The 23,541-nt window shown below is 42.0% G+C and overlaps 1 protein-coding gene across 1 annotated transcript; it reads right to left on the bottom strand.

Moving 5' to 3' along the window:
- Positions 1 to 17,151: 17,151 nt before the first annotated feature.
- Positions 17,152 to 23,313, bottom strand: LOC307033622 (uncharacterized protein; the record flags this gene model as incomplete). The annotated part of the gene is made up of 2 exons (XM_079672157.1): positions 21,093 to 23,313; positions 17,152 to 20,273 (listed from the first exon to the last, which is right to left on the bottom strand). The coding sequence occupies exon 2, from the start codon at positions 18,142 to 18,144 to the stop codon at positions 17,152 to 17,154; it is 993 nt and encodes a 330-aa protein (XP_079528283.1). The 5' UTR covers positions 18,145 to 20,273; positions 21,093 to 23,313.
- Between the last annotated feature and the right edge of the window lie 228 nt (positions 23,314 to 23,541).

Genomic DNA, 23,541 nt, shown 5'->3' with positions numbered 1-23,541 from the left:
TCAGCAGCTGATCTGATCTCTCTCTCGCGTCCGGTTACACTTCATTCGCGTTTATGTCCATATCGATCAGATCCAGCTCTCCTGATCGGCCTTTATACACTGTAAAAAAAAAGGTTTTTTCACAGAAATGTATTGTATTATTTTACAGACCTTTCTTGTTTTTCTATATTAAGTGTAAATACCATAAAAATAGAGTAAATTACTTTTATTAAAAATAAATAAAGGTTTTATTCTGTAAATTGGTTTAATGAGGAATTATCGTTTTTTTACAGGATAATTCCATTGTTTAATTGTCTTGAATGTTAAATGACATTGAATTCTATGTAAAAACTAGTGGTGGGCCGTTATCGGCGTTAACGTGCTGCGTTAACGTGAGACTCTTGTCGGCGATAAAAAAAAATATCGCCGTTAATCTATTCTCAAAGTTGGGTTGGGAGCTGGGTCTATACTACGCAAGCTATGATGACTTTCACCTTGATAATTTAGCGCAGATGTATACCTAGCCGAATTGCACTGTAGGGGGCGAGATCGAGTCTTTGACCTGTGTTTCTTCTACGGTCTATGGATCTGACCCCGGTCAAATCAGCCACATTAAACGTGACATGCTAACATGGATACAGCAGGTATGAAGCCGCCGGGTTTGCTTCAGGGGAAATTTATTTTTAAGAAGCTTCCCGATGGAAACCTCGACAAAAATAAGGTTGTTTGCACCTTGTGCAATGCGGAATTAGTTTACTGTAGGAGTTCATCCAGTCTCAAGTACCACCTAAACGCAAAGCATCCCTTAGCTAATGCGGAAGATGCCGGGCCAAGCACTGATGTAGCGCGGGGGAAGACTCGTCGTCAAACAACTATGTTTGAGTGCAACCGAGGCAAGCCCGTCAGCACAGCTCTATCAGCCAAGCTAACTAGTCTCCTCGCTCAGTGGATTGCCACCAGCTGCAGGCCCATTAGCGTGGTTGAAGATGACGGGCTCGAGCTTGTTCTCCAGGCGGCCACAGGTGACCCATCTTACAAACTACCTGCGAGGCGAACTATCATGAGGAGAATACATGACCAGCAGGCAGAAGAGAAAGCTACGAAAGTTGAGAAGATGGTAGAGGCGAGGTCTGTAGCACTGACTGGGGACCATTGGACGTCCGTTAACAACGACAACTACATCGGCGTTACAGTACACCTCATCGATGCTAGCTGGGAACTTCACTCCTTCGCTTTAGGTATGCTACTGTTAGAAATTAAAATCAATGTTTTAATGGGGAAATGTAGTTTAAACATGCCGTCAGTTTTAATGCTCTTTTATACTGAAAAACCAGAAATTCTTGTGCACAAGCAGTTAAGCTTTTATTCTGAAAATCCTTCATCTACGGTTAGCATTTAGCATGTGGCTAATATACGATTTCCTGAAGAGGTGAATTTAGTAGCGAAATGATATAGAGTGGTGCAAACCGAAGCCTACTGACTTAACACTACAACTATAGATGTCGAGATACTACCATGCTGAATATTAAATGAAGGTACAGTTTATTTGAATACATTATTGTTTACAGACGAGAGTAGCATGTGACAACATCCGGAATAACCGGAAATCAAACGAGCCGAGAAGTATTGATTACAGCGTTTAGAATGTGTTAAATGAAAAGTGATGAAAGAGAATATGAGGAGAAACGGCGTGTTAAGCATATAGTGAATGTGAAAAGAACCTATCCTCTGTTTAAATGCAATAACGGACATTGGAGACGAGGCGAGCCGGCTGGCGGGGAGGAGTAAGCAGAGGATATATAACAGCACCGGAAGAGAGATCCATTCTCTTCTCTTCCCTATCGAGAGCCAGATCACAGCTGTTTGTCTGACTGAACAATATCATGCTTGTGACCAACCCGCGCCTTTTTTAATTAAAGTACCCAATTGAACTTTCACAGAGACTCCATTTAGTCTCCTTTTAAAGCTTCTCTCCTGGACGGGAGAATAACGAACACAGTTAACACTACGTTATGTCATTTTAAATTACATAATTTAATTTCGTAGCCTTTTAATTACCACCACGTTATGTTTGGAATTAATCTAGATTAATCTAGATTAATTCCAAGAATACAGTGAGATTAATCTAGATTAAAAAAATTAATCTATGCCCACCACTAGTAAAAACACATACAATACACACCATTTTACTGCATGTAAGATGAAGGCAGCTTTCTTTTTTTTTACAGTAAAACCTTACATTTTATGTAACAAAATGTAAAAAATAAATAAATACATGTATTCTGTACTGTTGTAGAATACAAATAAATCTTATTATAAAACATCTCTAAAATGTTAAATAAATGTATAAATCTTCACAAAATGTAATATATTGCAGAAATACCCACAAATGATTTTGTTTAAATAAAGTCGTTTTCATAGTATACTAGTTAAAGGTGTAGGGTATACAAAAACATTCTATAGAAAATACAATACTGGAACCTTTTGAAAGTATATTTATTTATATAGGGTGACCATATTTTGATTTTCAAAAAAGAGGACATGCTGCCCCCAGCCTCGAGATACTTAATGATACTCAACGTTTACTCAAAGATGCCTTATTGTTTTAAAGTATGCCTCCTCTGTATGGATATACAATTATTATTTATATTATTTTACTGTATATAACACAATAATATCTCTCTATAACCAAAGACACATGCACCAAACCAAGGTTACTCAACAATCAACATGCGTTATTATGCCTAGAATTATCTCTGACAAATCTCAAATGCACAAGAATAACTTAAACATCAACCTGTAACAAAATAATAGCTCTCTTTTCAAGTCTTACAAGACAAAAAATAAATAACAAAATATATGAAATAGTAGAAAATAGAAAATCCAGCTTTAACAAATAATCTCTTTGTATCTTGTCAATGTAAACAATAAAACAGTAACCTCACAAAGATACTAATCTAGTTATTTTAAAAGTGCACTATGCCGTTTTGGATTTCACATTTGCATAATTGCCATTAGTGAACATAACATAACATAACATTTGATTACCTAAATCAAACCAAACACATTTTGAGGCACCATGAACCAAATATAAGCCTACTTTAAATGTTTGTAAACACAATTCCAGGCCCTGTCATTGTAAACAACCACAGTGAAACGACAACTTTTCACATATTTCTAGCTTCAAACTGTTTTCTAGGGTCCCAATTTAAAATTAAAAGTTTAAAGTTTCTCTCCCACAGCAACATAGCTTTCTCTCTCTGCATAGATGCATACTTCAATCTTCTTCATCCTGCTTTTCTTCTTCATCCTCCTTGTCTGCCCATCGATATTTAGCTGTGGAGCTGATCTTTCCCAGCACTTTTTGGTTGCTCAACAAATAAGCATGAAAGTATTTGCAAGACATGTCTTTCAAATTGTATTGCACACATAGAATCCCCTTCAGTGACTCAACAGACAGCTGGTTCCTCTCCTTGTTCCACTGGCTCTGCATCAGTGAGAAAACCCTCTCAACATTTGCATTGTGAGAGGAAAGTGCAAAGACAAACTGTGCAATCTTCAGTAGTTCTGAGTAACATGCAAAGCTTTTGGCCTTTTCAAAATATTTGGTCCACTTCTGGTGCACCTGCAGGCCACTGAACTCCTCATCACGGTTGCACCTTTCTGTGAATCTCTTCAGATTGGTGACCTGGTCAAAACACTTGACATCACCAATTACCACCCCCTTCTCTCCTAGGAACTTGATGCAGGCCTCCACATCATTCCACTCTGGTGGCTCACTCAGATCCATCCACGTGAATGTGGAGAACTCTTCCATGGGAGTCATCCACTTCTCCAGATACTCCAGACATGTACTGTACAGGCCTTGCACATCAGCACAGAACTGGTCATATTCCTGACCAAGTCCATCACTACGCTTTTGTGCCAGTAGTCCCTTAACTTTAAGGGACATGAAGTTGTTGCTCTTGCGTTCAAGAATAATGGTATGGATGCCGTTCATTATTTTCTTTACCCCCATAATGGAGTTCTTCTCCTTTTCCATGTCTTGAATGTGGGTGTGGAACGCAGACATGAGTGAGTGCATGTGCCAGAGGTAGATCTCACTGAATTCGTTTTCAAAAAACTTCTTGATCACTATGGGTGGTTTTTGCTGCGACAGAAAGAATGCCTTTAAGGCTGGAAACATCTGTATCATCCTCTCAATGCCTGGGAACAATGACAGCCACCTTGTCTTGCTGTGAGAAAGCATCCTTCTGTATTCAATGTCAACAAAATCACAGTACTCCTTCAGGCTCTCAGTGCGCAGAGTGTAAATGTGGAAGTACTGGCAGATTTTGAACATGATATTCTCAAGGTCAATATCTATTGTGTCTGCCCCATGATGAACACAATTATTCAATATGTGTGCTGGGCAACCCACACCGATCAGCGTTTTCTTCTGCAGCAACATCTTCAAATTTGAAAACACATTCTTTCCACCTTCATCACGTAGGATTCCTCCAAAGTGTGTGTTGCAATTGTCGCCAGTAAATGCAATGCATTTTTCAGACACATTGTTTTTGGCCAATGTTTCAATGAGATATTGTGCAATGGTTTCTGCTGTCTCATTTGGTGTGTCTTTAACCTCGATTAATTTTGTTTGCATGCCACCCCTCTTCCAGTCAAAGTACTGGATTATGATTGGGAATATTTTCACTGCTCCGTGGTTACTCCCGTCTGTAGAAACACCACAGTACTAGATTTCTTTGAGTGCTTCATGTGCGACATCAATCGAGTGGGGCGCTATAACACCATTGACAATGGCTTCGGTTTTAGTGCGCGCACTACTGAATTTTTTGGCAGTGTCAGAGTCTGGAAATGCTTTTTTTAGCAAGGCACTTGTGCAATCCATAGATCTGTAGCTGTTGTGATGTTTCACAGTTTGAAATGCAAACACACCCTCCGCTGCATTTACAGCATCCTCTGTTTTGCCTGGTCTAACAAAGAAGTCTTGTCAACTTTGCAGACAAACTCTCACCTTGCACAGCTTTCCTATGTTTGTCTGTGTCCATGTGCGCTTTAAGATCGCCTGCACCTTTAGTGGACACACACACGTATGTGCAAGCTTTGCACACGGTGCACTCCGCCTCCCATTTGTTCCGACCGGGTAGGTACATTTGGAATTTCTTCTGCAATTCATCTGTAAAAGTACATTTGCGCTTTGGCATTGTGAATGTGAGCTGCGGTCCGCTCTGTCCCCTTCCTCTGTTTGTGTGTCAGCGTAGTTGTAGAGCCGCCCACAAAGCTTCAGACTCAGGGATTACGTCACACAGGCAACAGAGTACCGTAGTATTCTGTGCAATGCGCCAGTCAATTTAAGTACATGCAAACGGTCCGCGAAACCCGAACATTTTCATGAATTTATAAACTCCCCCCGGACGGCCCGGACAGGGCGTGAAAAGAGGACATGTCCGGGCAAAAGAGGACGTTTGGTCACCCTAATTTATACTTATAGCAAAAACACAGGGCAAAGGGGACACACATGGCCACACACGCATGGCCACACACGCATGGGCACACACACATGGCCACACACGCATGGCCACACACGCATGGCCACACACACATGACATGGCCACACACACATGACATGGCACACACCATTTGTCAACCCTCCCGATTTTCGCGGGAAACTCCCGATTTCATTGCCCCTCTCCCGGTTTCCTCCCGGGGTCATATTTCTCCCGCATTTATCCTGATTTCTGACTAAATCAGATTTACACACGACTGTTTCCACTCTGACTTTAATACAGCTACACCATTGTTTGGTTTCCATGGTAACACGTCTCTTTAGTAGCGTGCGCAACTCAAAGTCTGAGAGGGTGAGGCAGATAGTCACAGAAAACAGAACAAAAATCGACAACTACTCTACTCTCTGCTCACTCCTTTCCTCTAAAATACAGGTCCAGCCCACACATATGGTGCTACAGGCTGCGAGGCAATGCACTTACAACTACAAAAAGCATGTTAATTTTAACCTAACAGCTCCGGCGATCCACTAGCACTAACCACTAACTATGCTGCTCATGCTCTTTCTGCATATCATGTATTTTATTTTTGCTGTATATATATAAATATATATGTCATGTTCTTATATGCTGTTTGTGACGGGACTACAGATGGAAATTAGCTCAAAGCTAAAATCCGGCTCATTTACACTTGTAAGCATTATTTCTGTTTTAAAGTGTTCATCAATGTGCACTACGGTAGCCCTGAAGAAAATTAAACATTAAAATATGTTATCGATGTCCCCATTCCCAGTTTGTTTTGGGAATAATTGCGATGTTTACTATGTTTTGGTAGCTCTTAACAAAACATAATTTTTGTAAAAGACTGCGACTCTAAAAGGCAAGTTTGTGATTTTAACACTGTTTCGATGAAACAATACATTATACAATATTACGACTTTTTGACATATTTTTAACACAATATACTTGTACCTTTTTTTTGTTGTGGTTGTAGGGCTTCTAGATATTTTGCATGTCATGCATAAACACGGTGTCATCTCTTCCTTGAAACTGACGTGCTTTACAAAACAAGTTATTTTTCTGCTTCTTCATCCTCTGATTTTTCCTCCCCTGTCCCTCTTCCTTCAGCCAGCACAAAAAGAATCAAGGTGGATCTGTGAAATGAAACACCTCTTCCCAAAGCGTGACTTCCCTATTGAGAGCATGCGTCTAGGGCAGTAGGGTCTAAACCAATTGGCCAGATATACTAACATGCAGAACGTACGGTATGTTTGAAGACTAACCATTTATCCAGTTCAAGCTGTGTTTAAGATGTGACATCGCGCTCTGACTATTTCCCGTAAAATGGTGACAAACTATTACTTATTCTTAAATTTGACCTCTTGCTGCTTGGTTGAAATTGATAGATAAAAAAAAACTTTAAAAAAAAAGACTCAAACAGTGAGGGACATTATACTGGTGAAAAAACTCTCAATTCTACAGATGACTCCCCCCATTCAACGCAATAAGTCCCTCCCTCCACTCAGCAAAGCATCTAAAACTAAGGACCCCACTAAGACGACAGTTTGAAAACTAGCTATGGATCTGAGAAAAACCAAGTCTGATGTAGCCTACCCTTATTATCACCAGGATAACGTATATGGGCTTAATGAATGGATGTTACAAAGTAGGGGAGAGGATGTTCCCGAAGAAGAGCTCTCCTCTATATCATATCCATGTAAGGTCTTTAGGACAAAAGAGGACTATGATAACATGACATATGAAGAATATCTTTCTTTAAAAGATGGTATTATAGATAACCTCTATAGAAACAATATATCTCATACCACTCGCCAAGATCGCAAACGACATTTAGCAGATAAGAAAAGCAAAAGTAAAGAAAACCGAAGAAAAAGAAAAAGCAAAATGAAAAGGAGAAGAAAAATGAAAAGCAAACGCAGAATGCGAGTGAAAAGAAAAGGGACCATAGGATGGAAAACGAAAAAAGACAAAAAGAAGGAAGGTGAAAAGAAAAAGGAACAAAGTGCAGAAATGTCCACTAACTATAGAGGATGGTGTTGTTGAGCCATTACCGGATCATAATAATCTTATAGATCATCTACCGCTAACCGACTGCTGCGAATGTGTTGAACAAATACCAAAAGCAATGGCAGAGCTTTGCTTCAATATAATGAGAGAAAAAGCACGATACTACGGAATTGCCCCAAATTGGAGACAGTGCCAGAGCATGTATTAAAAGACTGTTGGAGGATCTCTATTCTAGTGTCGGTTGCCATTACATCGAAGGATATGTCAAAACGTGTGACGACATAGACAAAGCTTTTGAAAACAATTATATGGTACCTGTCCTTACAGCTAAACAAATCCTATGCCAGGTATTCAACAGACCACAAGAAGCACAAGCAGCCCCAGAAAGGATTACATTCAGAGCTAATAATGATGAAACCGAAGAACAAGCAAAGCAGATTATAATCATTGCGGGTGAAAGGATAGAGAATTTGCAAGTGATGTTAATGCATTTATCTGATATAAAAAATTCAGAGGATGAAGAAGCAGAAAAATAACTTGTTTTGTAAAGCACGTCAGTTTCAAGGAAGAGATGACACCGTGTTTATGCATGACATGCTAAATATCTAGAAGCCCTACAACCACAACAAAAAAAAGGTACAAGTATATTGTGTTAAAAATATGGCAAAAAGTCGTACTATTGTATAATGTATTGTTTCATCGAAACAGTGTTAAAATCACAAACTTGCCTTTTAGAGTCGCAGTCTTTTACAAAAAATCTTTTTTGTTAAGAGCTACCAAAACATAGTAAACATCGCAATTATTCCCAAAACAAACTGGGAATGGGGACATCGATAACATATTTTAATGTTTAATTTTCTTCAGGGCTACCGTAGTGCACATTGATGAAAACTTTAAAACAGAAATAATGCTTACAAGTGTAAATGAGCCGGATTTTAGCTTTGAGCTAATTTACATCTGTAGTCCCGTCACAAACAGCATATAAGAACATGACATATATATATATATATATATATATATATACAGCAAAAATAAAATACATGATATGCAGAAAGAGCATGAGCAGCATACAAGCATTTACCACATGGCAGTACAATGTAGCAGCTATGATATATAAAGTGCAAGATAAGATAACAGCGCTACATAAAGTGCAAGAGGAGATACCCCTGTGTTAAAGTGCATTTATTTAGCGGTGATTACACGTCTGTTTGTATCTCAACCATTCTTTAAGTTGACCTTTAAAACTATTGAGAGTGGGACAATCCCGTATCTCAGTTGGGGGGGGGGGTATTCCACAATGAGCTGCCTTTAATGGAGAGGACCTTTTGTCCAAAGGTGGTCCGTCTGTGGTGGACTTCACAGTCTACTCTGGTTTCTGACCTAGTGCTGCGTCCAGTGTGTATTCTGGTGATGAATTCCCCCAAGGGGAGGGGGGCCAGCCCATGTAAATATTATTTTTTTAAAAACACATACTTTTAAAAGACATAAAAAAATGTCAAAAACTCAAGAAATTGTGATTTTCAAGAATGGTACAGTGGTGGTATGACTGTGGCTTTCTGTCAAACACCTGAATAGCTCTCTTGAACAGCTGTTCTATGGGTTTCAGGTGTGTGGCACAAGCAAACGACCAGTTTGTAAAACAGTATTCAATGTGGGATAGAATCATACAGTGGAGGTATGACTTTGCAGCATTGACAGTTAAGAAAAAGGTCGAATTTGTTTAAAATGTTGCAAGTTGAATTTAATGGTATTGGATACTTTCTGGATATGTTTCTTAAAAAGTCAAGTGCGAGTCCAATATGACACTCTCTGTTCAAGATACTTGCACTGGGAGACTAGTTCCATTTCTGCTCCATTTAAAAATACATTGGATCCTTCGATCCTTAAAACTAGAACACTGATGGCTGGCTTACGCTACAAACTTCATCACCTTTTAACAAGAGAGTAAGTATATAAAACGTTATTTTGTATATTTTACACATCAGCAGAAACAGAGAGAGATGGCAGGACACTGTGTTTTAGAGAGAACCCCTCCCCCCTGCGTTAGCAAACGGCTTGCGCGGTAATACCATCGCCCAGATGGTCCGCTTTTAGTTTCCCAGACGGTGCTTGTCAGGACTCTTTTCACTTCTGGCGGCGGGGGGATATTTCCTTCTTCTTCCTCCACATTGAGGGGTAACGGTGAAAACTCTTCTCTAATCCCGCTTTTTGTTTGCGTTTCTTTGCTTTTTGTTGCAAATATCTTGTACACCTCTGGTTTCACAGTATTTTCTTGATGCACTACTTCTTCCGATGCAATGGTTGCGTGGAGATCTCTGGAAGACACCAGAGTTAACACAGCCCCAATCTGTTGAGGTCAACGTCGCTTTAACACTGTGGGGTCCATACGTTTCTCCATTCTTCAGATTGTAGAAATGCATTTCATTCGCCATATAGTTGAATACATATCCCCAAACATGTTCATTTTCCAGAAGCCAATTCTCTTCAAGATCTTCGACCGGAGGTGTTTGAACCCGGCACAGATACTGCATCCGTTTCTTGATTGGCGCTCCGGACGGATGGCGGTAAGTTGTCACAGGCGTCTCGCTGATTAAACCCATATCGAGGCGTCTCTTGGCCATTTTTTCTTTTTGGAAAGATGACTTGATGATTGGAAATGACTGGCTTTTTATCTGCACGGTGTTCTTTTTTTTTTTATCTCACTCCACCCCCTCGGTCTTCTGACATCACATAATTGGGGCGGGCCCTTCTGTCACTTGTATGCATACTAATGTGATGGAAGCGGCATTTTGTTTTAATAGACTTGGGGGCGGGCCCACCTGTCACTTTTTATGCATACTAATGTGATTGAAACATTTTTTATGATACACCATAAGGCGCAACAGTGGGGGCTTTTCACACCTGTGAATACACATCAACCCCCTCCTATCGACGGATCTCACACCTACTTGGGATATCACACCTACTTGAGATCTCACACCTCGATCAAAGGGGAGGCGGGACTTAGCTCATTTGCATAATGGGGGGAGGTGTGACCTGTCACTTTTTTATGCATACCAATGAGACGAAAGCGGAATGAATATTACTACTCACGGCAAAGGGGGCACAAACTGCCGCACACACACGGCCACACACGTAACTTCAACAAGGATTCTTAAACCCAAACTGAATTTGAACCAGCTAACAGTAAAACAACAGGTACAAAACTATACAATAAAATAAAACAGTGCCTTCAGTCTTCCTGTGCTGAGGTATGGTTTCACTTCGTTTATCCTGCGGTCTCTGGATTCTCTGTAATACACACAAACATAAATGCTAAAGTTTGACATCTTAATTTAACCTCATGGAGAAATACATAAGAATACTCTGCATCTACAACTGCCAAAAGAACAAGTGAGAATGTTCCTTTGTAGTTAAAGAACTGGGATCCTGTGTTTTCTGGGGCTATTGACCTCCACTCCTCTGTAGAGGGCACAGCCATGAACTCCTCCACAAGGCAGTCCCAGATAGCAGTGGCCACATCAGGGATGATGGTAGAGACTGTTGAGACAACAACACGGAAGCTGTTGGCAATTGTCCTGGATGAATCTCCTGTAGCGAGGTACCTGCAGCACAAAAGAAAAGAAACATATATAAAATAAATCAAACAAAGTTGTATGAAGACATAACCTGAAAAAGTGATGTAAAGTAACTAAGTAGGCTACATTAAATGGTATGTATTTAATACCTTTAGTTACTTTCCAGATTTGAAATAATGATGTGAAATATAATCAAGTGTTAAATCAGATTAGACAATTAGTTCCACCTGAAGTAAATTCACAAGCTACCCTGCAGTATACAAAGTAATTAAAACTATCATGGTGGGAGTTATTTAAGCATCCCTTTTAAACGTTTATTATAATTAAATAATAACAACAAACAGTTCATTTTGATCCATAGTGCTGTGGCATTGATTCACCATGACGTGCAAGATTCATTAAATATTTTGTATTCATAATAACACGCTAATAAAAAACAAAGCAAAGCAACTTACCTGAGACATATGGACAGGCGCTCCGCAGCTGAGAGGGAACGCCTGTAGTTTGTGTCCATCCGGGAAATCCTGACACCAACCCGAGCTAGAAGATCATCAAACTGGACACAGGTCATCCTAAAATACAGCTGGAAACGGCAGTCATCCAGGTGCAGTTCCTTGATTAAACAATGATATTCACCAAACTGTCTGCGACGCTTGATTACATTGTGAACCCAGACAGAGCGGCGTTTGTTGCTACGTTTGTAGGATTTCCACAGAAGGTACAAAGCAGCAATAGTTGTTATATCCTCCATAGTCAACGACAGAAACAAACAAAACGATCTTGCATGGAAGTGTAAACAACCTCAACTGTCCGTCAACGGTGCGGCGCGTCAACGGAATGTCTGTTTTGAATGACGCGATAAAACAAACTGCAAGCCGCGGTGAAACTGCAAGCCGCGGTGAACTGCAAGCCGCGGTGAAACTTGAGCGATTAGAGCGAAGGGAATATTCGCATCGCGTCCGGTGTGAACGCAGCATTAGGCTGTGTGTCATTAGACCTCGCAGATCCAGATCCTGTGACGCCAAGCATGTTGCTGAGGGGGGCGGCGGGATGCCTCCCTTCAACAAGTATCATACGCTACAGACACCCTCAGCAAGAGGCGGTGAGGTTCAAGTCGGGGACAAGACGTACCTGCGACTCGTGGCACTCCTTGTGCAGCTATCAGCTCTATCGGACGACGATGCTGATCTAGGGACTTCCGCTGCACCTTAGGGAATTTATTCTGTTTTACATAATAGCTATGCTATTCTGGGGGCGGCTGTTGTAAATTCCCCTTGTTTTCCTTGATCTGCGTTATATCGTTCGTGTTTTAGTCAGGCACATTTAGGGACAGCTAAAGTAGCGCAGCTGCGGGTCCTAGAGCTGTTTACACATGTGCGTTCATGAAAGCACATTATTGCGGTCGCATCGTCACATGCATAATTACCATCGTCAAAGAGAGAATGCGTTTGTGAAGAATAAAGCATTCATTCATCTCTACTCTACATTCATTCATTCTCATCATCCTCATCATTCGACATCCTGTATGTGATTCCACATCAAACATGATGTATTCTGTGTTGATGATCAGAACCAAGATAATATAAAGTCCAACTACTGTACTTCCTGTCTCCGTGTCAACTCTCTAACCGGAGTGCTGTTTTGGATAAAGCGGCTCCAGCACAAACATCAAAACACACATAAGATTCCCCAATAATTACAATCTTATATTACATTGTTATAATAGAGATCAATGTATTACAATTCACATGCACAACACTTGTGTTTTTGAATTTGTAAACTGTACTCTGCTGCACTTTTATTGTTTGTCTTTTGTTTAAGGACACAGTTTTTATGGCAAATATATTGGTTTCTTATATATATTTTTCTAAATATATAATATATTTTCTTTTGTCATTTTTTCCCCCCATCCATTGCATTTGATATTGGGATAATCAAATACAATTAAAAACGTTTTTTTTCTCAAGTCCTTGGTAACAGTAATTACACTGACAAGATGCTAAGAAGAGAGCTTCAGGTTCATCTCGAGCAATCTATCTTCTGGACAGACAGTACTACTGTACTGAAATATATTGAGCACAAAACATCTCGCTTCAAAACCTTTGTCGCAAACAGGATCTCAATAATTTGTGAGGCTACTACACCAAGCCAATGGAGGTATGTGAACACCTCTGTGAACCCTACGGATCAGGCTTCAAGAGGTCTGAAAGTTGAGAGCCAGAAAGACCTGTCAAGCCATGTTCTAGAAGATGACGATGAGGTAAAGAAGGCACCTGCAGTCTGTCTTACAATAATAGATGAAGGAGTTGCCACAGTGAACAAGCTCATTGATCATTATTCAAAATGGTGTAAGCTGAAAAGAGCAGTGGGATGGTTTCTCCGGATTAAAGATCTGCTGCTGCAACTCAGTGGAAAAAGGAAAGAGTTCCAAGCCGCCTGTATTAAGTCAGAAGACAACCCTGCAAATCAAGAAACATTTCTTAATCAGCAGATGGAGAGATGGAGAGCCACACCAAGGAGAAACTTCCAGCCAGGAGACATCATCTTAATTGTGGATGACTCAGCCCCTCGTAATTCGTGGGTGATGGGAAGAGTCCTTAACCTGTTAAGCCCCAAGCCCACAACACTGTGTCTTCGGGGATCTTAATATTTAAGAACCTATTAATGTGTTTCACCAGATTAACGGGAATAATCTCAGCTAACTGACGATAAAAACAATTTTTAGCAAAACAAAACACAAGTCTCATAAGAAGCATCTAAATGACCCCTGAGCGAAAAATGCTAACCTATTGCTGCACCGATAATCACTCCTAGCTCCCTTATTAATTATCCTAGGTGCACATCCAACACATCGTTCATGATCGCAAGGAGACACAGAATCTAACGGTGCCCACCTCAACACTGAAAGATACAAACTCGACGTTATCAACAAAAACGTACATCAAAACAAGTCAATCAATCAATGTTTATTTATATAGCCCAATATCACAAATGTTACATTTGTCTCAGTGGACTTCAAAGTTTGTACAGAATATCAGTATGACAATATTACATCCTCTGTCCTTAGACCCTCACATCGTACAAGGAAAAACTTCCAGAGAAAACCCACAGTTTAAAGGGAAAAATGGGAGAAACCTCAGGGAGAGCAACAGAGGAGGGATCCCTCTCCCAGGACGGACAGACGTGCAATAGATGCCGTGTGTAAATTGAAAAGATAATACATTTGAAACATAGGTAGTCCAAATGTTTGGAAATGCATGTGTGTATAATAGGAAGATGAATCCACGAGTATATCCATCCAGGACTTATGATCCAGGACCACAGCCACGACTCAAGATCCAGGACTCGCGATCCATGACACAGGACCGCAGGATCATCCATGACTCCGGATCCCGGCGTATATAGACACCAAAAAGAAAGCAATTTGGGGAAGCTGGGTTAATCGGAACATGAGAGTACACAGGTAAAGACAGAGAGAAGGAATAAATAAGATGTCCCCCGACAAACTAAGCCTATATCAGCAAAACTAGGGGCTGAATCTAATCATCCCTAACTATAAGCTTTATCAAAAAGGAAGGTCTTAAGCGCACTCTTAAAAACGGATAGGGTGACTCCCGTCCGAATACAAACTGGAAGCTGATTCCACAAAAGTGGAGCTTGATAAGAAAAGGCTCTAGGTAGCCCACAACGCTAACATGGCTTACTTTCGTCTTTGTCTGGTCTAAACTGGTCTTCAATGGCATTAAAACGATAAAGAAAGATGCTGTACTTAATCCATACGTTAATATTCAATGTGACTGCGTCCCCTTTGAAATGTTCTGATAATCTATAAGCAATAAGGCAGCTTTTCAGTTGCTTTATATCAGAGCATATACAGTATATTCTCCCCTCTGCTGCAAGCTAGCATGCGCAGAGACGCCACCTTTTGTTTTACATGAGTGTGTGCGGGACGATTTCCCTTGGATTGTATTGGCTCTAACGGACAGAAAGAGATGTCACATGTCAAAATCGAACAAGGGGGGCCAGAGATAAGGAAAATCCACCCAAATGGCCCCAGAAGAGGTTTTTTTTCCTAAATCTGTCTAAAAAGGTCAAATATCACTTGTTTTGCATCAATCTTGATACAGGGTACTTATTATATGTTGTAATTTGGATGTCTAAAGCTTTTAGTCTACTAACCCATCATCCAAGGTTAGATTTCACTATAAGTAAAAAATATCTTTTGGACGGACACTATAATTTACAGTTTTTTACCATGTTCAATCTGAATTTTCTTTAAAATAAAAAACATCTATATTGATTATGACTTTTCTTCATCCAACTCACGGGTTTATCATTACTTTGAGAAAAAAGATTATTAATTTAACCCTTTTAGAAGGGAAGATATGGTCATTTGTTCTGGGAATGTCATTTTCGAGCCTGAAACCTGAAAAACAGGCTTGGGGCCTAACAGGTTAAGACTGTGTCAGACGCCAAAGGCGCTGAATGCAGCGTCAGCGTGAAGACCAAGACCAGTGTCCTAGTGAGACCAATCACTAAGCTCTGTCTGCTTCTCAAAGCAGTCTGATGCCCCCCCCCCCCCCCCAAGAAAAAAAAAACGGACTTCCAGTAAAAGAAGAATATAAGTTCTTAAAGTTGCTTGATTATGTTTAGATTATATTGTCCTATTTATTTTTATTTTAGTAATTGGGATGCTCCCCGCCTAGCCAATTAGGGGCCGGAAATGTAGGGGCCATATGTTAAAATGTATAGTTTGATATATTTAAATATTATAATCCTTTGTTGTTAGTGCTATTGTCTATCTCCCGACAGTATGGGTGGAATCAACATGGACGGAAATAACTTCTAGTTTTGATAATTTCATCTAATCCAATATAGGTTGTTAACCTTAGAAGAAAAAGGACAACAACAATACAACAATTAGGATCACACATATCCCATACACATTAAATCACATTCAATATAATAATCACACTTACTAGTGTCCTCTCCTGATTCTTCAATCTCAATGACATTAATTTATTTATCCCCTCTATGTATAACACATCAATAAACCCCGCGATACTCCACCCAGATTTAAAGTCACACTCACATAAACTGAACCCCATTAATTGAACCCTCATACACCCAGCACAAAACCATGAGTTTACAGCGCACCTCCCACTTGGCCTCCTGGTCGGATGACCCAAGGAGACCACCAACCTAAATAACCTTGCTCTGGTGGTGGTGTCTGAGGAGGTTCCTTCTTCTTAGTTCTCCACTTCGGAATCTTCAACGACCCCGAAGCCAGGTCCCCCCGCAGAGGCACAGGTTTGAGTTTTCTGTTGTCCAGGACTCTTGCCTCCCACTTTGCTTGACCCGCCGCTCGGCCTCTTCTAGTCAGCCATTTCTCTGCAGCTCGCCGGACCCATGCGACCACTCCACATAGCCTAGCCAGACTGCTGAACCTCTCTGGTTTCACCAGGTTCAGAACAGCAATGCTCCGAAACTTCCCTTCCAGTCTTCTCTCCTTCAAGACTGAAGCTTCTTCCCTTTCGGAGGTTTCTGGGGATCCGCCAACCTTAACTAGGGACTCCTTTCCACTGGTGTCGTCATGGATAGGGGTTTTGTTTGACTGGGCTCTGGTGAGCATTGCCAAGAATGCCTTTCTTTGAAGCTTGCCCACACTCTCTCTGGCACCGGTTGCCACCTCCGAGGCAGACTTCATGGGCCATTCTTCTAGCGGTCTCACCAGGAACTCAGGTCCTCTCTGCCACTCTGAGCCCTCTCCCAGGTCTTCAGGAGATGCTCCTCTTGTTACAATGTAAGCTTTTAATCGAGCTGCAAAGACCGCACCGCACATCTCAGCTTTGACTACGTCTCCCTTTTGGTTGAGAGGTGTTAGCTTTGCCTTTGACTCCACAAACCTGACCCCTGGCTCTGCTACTGCTCCAGCTTGGACCTGCTCCGCAGTCCTCCGCCTCCCACTTTGGCCTGACCTGATCCATGGTTTGAGGGAGGAGCCTCCGGCGCTCAGGATCTCTTCCACCCTCTCTGTGATTTCCTCCAGTCTCTTTGGGTCATTGTGGGAAGTTAAGATATCGTCCACATAACTGTCCTCCTCCAGGACCCTGCAAACTGGGCTGCTTCTCTGTTTTAAGGAAGGTGGCCTCCACTCCTCTTCTGTTGTTTGGAAGTGAGTCTGGGTCCTCGGTCCATGGGTAAGATGCGTCCCGGTGCGGAGTCAGGCAGTGTTCATCTTTGGCCATGTAGGACAGCCCCTCTTTAACCAAGTCCAGCTCCCTTTCTTTTGCCAGGGTCATTTCCTTTCCACCTGGCTGGCATGTCCCGCAGCGACACCCACCACACCTGGGTTCACAGGCTGCACCGATGCTGTCCCACTTCCACCACTCGAGAACTTCTCTCCTTGTTGCAGTTGTATTCCTGGTCTCCGCCTTTACTTCCTGAGTCAGACTCTTGGTCTCTTCTTCCCTCAGGATCTCAGGACTCTCGACTACTTCTCTGTACTCCACAGCAGCTGTCCTCATCGAGCGAGCGAAGTGCGTCTCGGACTGGTGCATAGTCACTTTTATATTCTGGAACAGACTGGGATGTGCTCCGCCCACGGTTTTACCCACTGGGCCCTCCCATAAGACGAGGCCTCCAACTATCCTCAGTCTTTGTGGAGCGAGTCTCCCCTCTCTGTGACTGATGAGAAGTTCGACATGGTCTGGTCTCTTCAGTTCGTCCGTTGCAACCTCTGGAAAGAACCTCTTTAGCTGTTCAGGTCTGACGCCCTGATGCACTTTAGCAATCTCCTCTAGGCCATTACAAACCAGCCCGTGAGCCCTCACAGTACCTTTGGGGGTCTTGACTCTTACTCGCAGGAGGTACCTCTTCGTCTTGACGGTCACGGTCATTCCTCCAACTCCATGCACGACCAGAGTGAATTCTTCTCTGCTCAGACAGAGTCTGTCAGCCGCTCCATGAGTGATGTAGTTGATGTCTGATGTGAGGTCAATCAAAGCTCCGATCTTCTGCCCCGCGTTGGCAGTGACTTCCAACAGCATCATGATGACAGGGTGCTCGGTCAGTCTATTCTTCTCCAGAAGTCCACCTTCATCCTTCCTAGGGCTCCTTGTCACTGAAGTCTTGTTGCTGTTACTGAAAGCTTTCTTGATCTCCGCCGCCGCCTCTGGGGAACATTTGGACAAGGCTAGCTTTTGTTCTTCTGTTAGCTCCCTTACCCTCTCGCTACCTTTTCCAAGTTTCCCCTTTGGTAGCTGTTCCTATTTTGGACAGAGGAGGTAGTGGTGGTCCGAGGAGGTCCCCTCTTGGCCGTCTTCCCTGTTGCAGAGGAACCTGTCTGTGCACTCTTCTACCACGTTGTGACATCCAAGACGAAACGCGGCATGCTCCTACCTTCTTCACAGCAGTCTTTCTTTCAGCCAAGCCAAACCCCTTGAACTTCTTGCAGAAGAATAACTTGTTATTTTGTTTCTCCTCTCCAGATACGACTCACTCACCTTCTGGAGTGACCCTTCTGGCGGATTTTATGTAGGCATACTTTTTCTCAAACCTGTTTTGTTGCTTTTCCATTTTCTCAGATGGCTGATTCTCACGGAACCATCTTTGGTCATGTCCAGATGTCTCTTTTATTTTCAGTTGATCCAAGCTCTCTAGAATTTCTTCTTGCTCCTTCAGGGACTTCAGAAGCGCATTTAAATGGTTGACTGGGGTGACACCGTTTTCGGGCTTAGCCTTGAAGATGACCCACTCTCGCTTCACCTGGTCGGGCAGCTTGCTTTCTATAGACCTAATCATCAGCGGGTGGTTGATGGCTCCAGGGTTCCCGAGGTCTGTGAGGTCTGCCAAAGCCTTTTCCACAGCTTGGATGAGGTCTATCACCTTCCTCGGCTGATCTCCTTTCACAGCTGGTATCTTCTCCAGTTCTGCGATGATCTGCAGTGCAATCGTGGTCGTGTTTCCCTAACGGTTCTTCAGTACTCTGAACATGTCTTCGACTGTACTGTAGCTGGCCAACATGACATCATTGTTTACCTTCTCTTCCATGCTGTCTAGAAGCTGGAACTTCTTGACTTCAGGCCACCCAGACGGTTCTCCCTGCTTCTGCACAGATTCCCAGTCCTTTTTCCAGCGGTGAAACTCCCTCATACTGCCACTGAACTTGGGAAGGCTTACCGGCTTGAGTCGTATCTTTGATATCGCTCCCATCGGGTTGTCTCTGGGTTCCGTGCCTGCCGCGCCAGTAGTGTGCGCCTCTTCCACTGCTTTATGCTGCGCTTTCATGAGGTCAAACCATGCTTCTTCTGCTGCAATGCGTGCTTCCTCTGCAGCAATTTGAATCTCGGCGAGCTTCGCACGTTCGGTCTCGGCTAACTTGGTGCGCTCATCCTCTGCTGTGGTGCGTGCTAGCTCTCTCAGGCTGCTGCCAACCTGCGTTGTGCGCTAAGCTAGCTTTAGCTTTAAACATTACTGTCTCCGTCAGTAATGACTTCTAACACATCTCTACCTCAGTGACTTGAAAACTGTTTGTATTACTAACTGTTGAAGACGATGGGGGTGTTGCAGAGCTGGTGTCGGTTGGATGGAGGAACTTATAGTGGATATCATGTTCAAGGGCTTCAAGAGGACTCTCCAGCTCTGAGGGCTGGTCTGGAGCCTTTCTTTGACTTCATTCTCTCAACAAAGAGGGCGACCTGCTGAAAGACCTTCTAAAGGCCAATATGGAGAAAGCGGTCAAACTCGAAGTGTCCAACTCTAAAACCCAGCGGGTGAGGGAACTGGAAGTCACTCCCATTAACATGTGGGGGGGGAGGAGGGAGGGGGGGGGGGGCGGGGGGGGCGGGCAGGGTCTGCTGGGGGCCAGTATTGGCTTCTGCAGCTTTGAAGGAGCCATTTAGAACATTTGGCACGTCTTGGTTGTGGAAACCAACTCTCCTGCAGCCTCGGCCGGCCTTATTGCTTACGATGACTTCATCGTAGGAGCTGACTGGGTGTTGCAAGATGTAAGCTCTATTCATGGATATAATAAAGTGCTATCCAAACAGTGAAAAAATAAATAAAATAAAAATAAGTTAACAACTGTACTGTCTATCTCCCGACAGTATGGGTGGAATCAAGATGGACGGAAACAACTCCTAGTTTTGATGATTTAATCAAATCCAAATAGGTTGTTAACCTTAGAAGAAAAAGGACAACAACAATACAACGATTAAGATCACACATAGCCCATACACATTAAATCACTTTCAATATAATAATCACACTTACTAGTGGCCTCTCCTGATTCCTCAATCTCAATGACGTTAATTTATTTATCCCCTCTATTTATAACACATCAATAAACCCCGCGAAGTACAAAACCATGAGTTTACAGCATAGCTATTATATCATTTATTTGAACCAGACGTGTGGAATTGACGGCATAGACGACTGCTCTCTTTCGTCTCCTCTTCACAACTACACTTTTCGCGGCATATAAGTACTTACAGCCAATCAGCTCTGAATTATGAGATGACGCTTTGATGGGGTTGCCAGCACTTTGCCCCACTGGTGATAATTTTTTTGCAGCACACATTGAATACAAAAATACTCTGAGCATGCGCAGTGTAGTTTTTACAGCACCCATTCATTTTGACAGCAGAGAGAGGGGCGTGATCGGGGCTTGCCCCACACGGCTCAAAACGGCTCAATAGGCACAGTTTAGACACTAATTACAAGAAAACAGACTAAAACAGCAATGTACAGACGAATCGGATGACTAAACATAATCTTAAAATATATTTTAAGATATTATTTCTTTTCATATTTTTGGAATTATTATTTTAATTACTTTCTGCTGACACTAGGTGGGGTTGTGCCGACATATTTTGCCTAATAATTGGAGACAGTAAATATATAATTAAGGCTCAACATCTCCTCAATGTAAAAGTGTACAACACTCAAAATGTGTTTCAGGGTCTTTCGTAGAGCACATATACAATTACAGCAAACTAACATTTTCAGCTGGGTCCCTGCTCCGCTCTCCACTGGTTTATGATCCTCACTTGATGACAGTGAATGCAGCGTTGCTTCGTAACTCGATAACAGCTAACCACCGGTGTAATTATGGAAGATGAATCTGATAACCCCAACAGAAAGTAACATTTAATCAAATACACTTTTCTGCAGTCTGGGGGAGGAAATGTGTTATCATAAGCAAGCAATAAAAACGCGTCAATAACGCATTAACGCAAAAAAAATTAACGCCACTAATTATTTTAACGCGATTAACGCATGTGTATTTTTTGTCCTCGGCCGCCCCGTAGTTTCAGAGCGCATCGGGTTTAAAACACCATCTACAAGCTGATGCTGACAGCCCCGCTCCTGCCGTCCGCTTGCGGCAGACCACACTTCCACGCTCACCGGCAGGCACCGACTGGCCATCGGGAGGACCGGGAGGATGTGTGTATGTGTTGCGCAAGAGACGAGACCTTACGTGTATGGTTGTTGTTAGCATCTGGTGCTACCTAGCTGCGCTAACGGATATAAGGAGCTGTTTAAATGAAAACAGAGGAGCGACATTTCGCCAACAACTAGCTCCAACGATCCAACACACACACACACACACACACACACACACACACACACACACACACACACACACACACACACACACACACACACACACACACACACACACACACACACTTTGTACTTGTACGATGTGAGGCTCTAAGGACAGAGGCTGTCGTATTGTCATACTGATATTCTGTACAAACTGTGAAGTCCACTGAGACAAATGTAACATTGGGCTATATAAGTAAACACTGATTGATTGAACCTGCATTTTCTCTAGTATCCACCAGGGGGCGACTCCACTGTTAGATTAAAAAGAAATTGAAGCTGGCTGCCCGCGCCGACGAGGATGCCCAACATCCAGGCCGTCCTGCTCCCCAAGAAGACCAGCCAGGCTGCTACGAGGTCCGGCAAGGCGGGAAAGAAGGCCTCATCTTAGTCCCAGGAGTATTAGCTTTCTGGCTAATAACTTTTACCCCAAAGGCCCCTTTAAGGAACACCCACTTCTCATCCAGAGAGTGATTGTTTCTGAAATGTTTATCTTTTCGCATTTTATTTAATAAAAGATTGTTTTGTTAAAGTCACTATTGTGGTTCAACATTAGGCTAACTGATGTTTCATGCTAACTGATGTTAACTGCTAATTATGTGAGAGAAAGCTAACCGTTGGCCGTTGAGTTTATGTAACACTAGCTATCCTTACAGTGTCCACATCATCATAGTTACTGATTTCTAGTGTTCATCTTTCAACCCTTACAGTAACCATGTAGTTTTCTAAACAATAGTGCTTATTCAGCAGGACATTCACATGTTAAGGAATAAACTAAACTATTTTTAGGAATGACTAAAATGCACTACAAAGGGTTGCAACGTTACCGGAAGCGGCAGCGTGCTGTTCATCTGGTCGATTCCAGCATGATTGAACCTTTTGTGGAAGTCGGATTTAATATCCTCAGTTTAAGTTGAACTAAATTAAAATTAACCAATCCTCCAGTGCTTTACATTTCATGCACTGCAGGTCAAATTATTATTTGCTAAAAGCATAGTAAATAGTCTCAGTCAAAGAGTAATCCATGATTCCCATAATGTGTACACTTAACGTAGCTTACATTTATTCATAGTGTCAAACACTAAACCATAGTTTCTGTGGTTATTTATGGGGACATTTAGCCATAAATAAATAAGGACACAGCTGTGTGTATATATATTAGCTGTAGCTGGGAGTACTCAAACTGACCACTGCAAGTATGTTAAAAAGCTACATTTAACTTTTAGAATATGGGCACTTTCTCTTCCCTGACTTTATTTGGTAAAACAGATGTCCTCAGCTAAATATGTTGTGTATAGTGTTGCAGCTTGTGCATCTGTGTGGTAAACTCCTGCATCAACCAGTAACGGCTCGTTCGGCTTGCAGCTCCAGGTGTTTCCTTATTTACAACTGAAGATGCAAACATCCGGAGACAGTTTATAAGCAGGAGCACAGTGACATCTGATAAAGTACATGAGGCATACAGAGTTATTTTACCCCATATAATCCTAAATCCAAACTTTGGGTTAGAAATTGTTCAATAAATCAGAATTTAAAAAAGAGCAGTTCTGTATTAGAAAGGCGTACGAAGCATTTAGATCAAGTTAAAATACATACAAACAATACATTACCAATTGCTATATTCCTTATAACCAGTGTTGTGCTAGTTACTGAAAACCAGTAACTAGTTACCATTACTAGTTAATTCATTGCAAACGTAACTCAGTTACTTTACTGATTACTTACACCAAAAAGTAATGCGTTACTGTGAACAGTAACGCATTACTTACTTAAAAAAAGGGCTCCCATTAATGCCCTTATAGCCTTCATTTCAGTACTGTTATTGCATTGGAGAATAATAC

The sequence above is a fragment of the Notothenia rossii genome, assembly GCF_949606895.1.
Source record: "Notothenia rossii genome assembly, chromosome: 3".
Taxonomy (NCBI): domain Eukaryota; kingdom Metazoa; phylum Chordata; class Actinopteri; order Perciformes; family Nototheniidae; genus Notothenia; species Notothenia rossii.
Note: the sequence above shows the minus strand (reverse complement) of the source record. Positions and strands in the feature narration are given on the sequence as shown.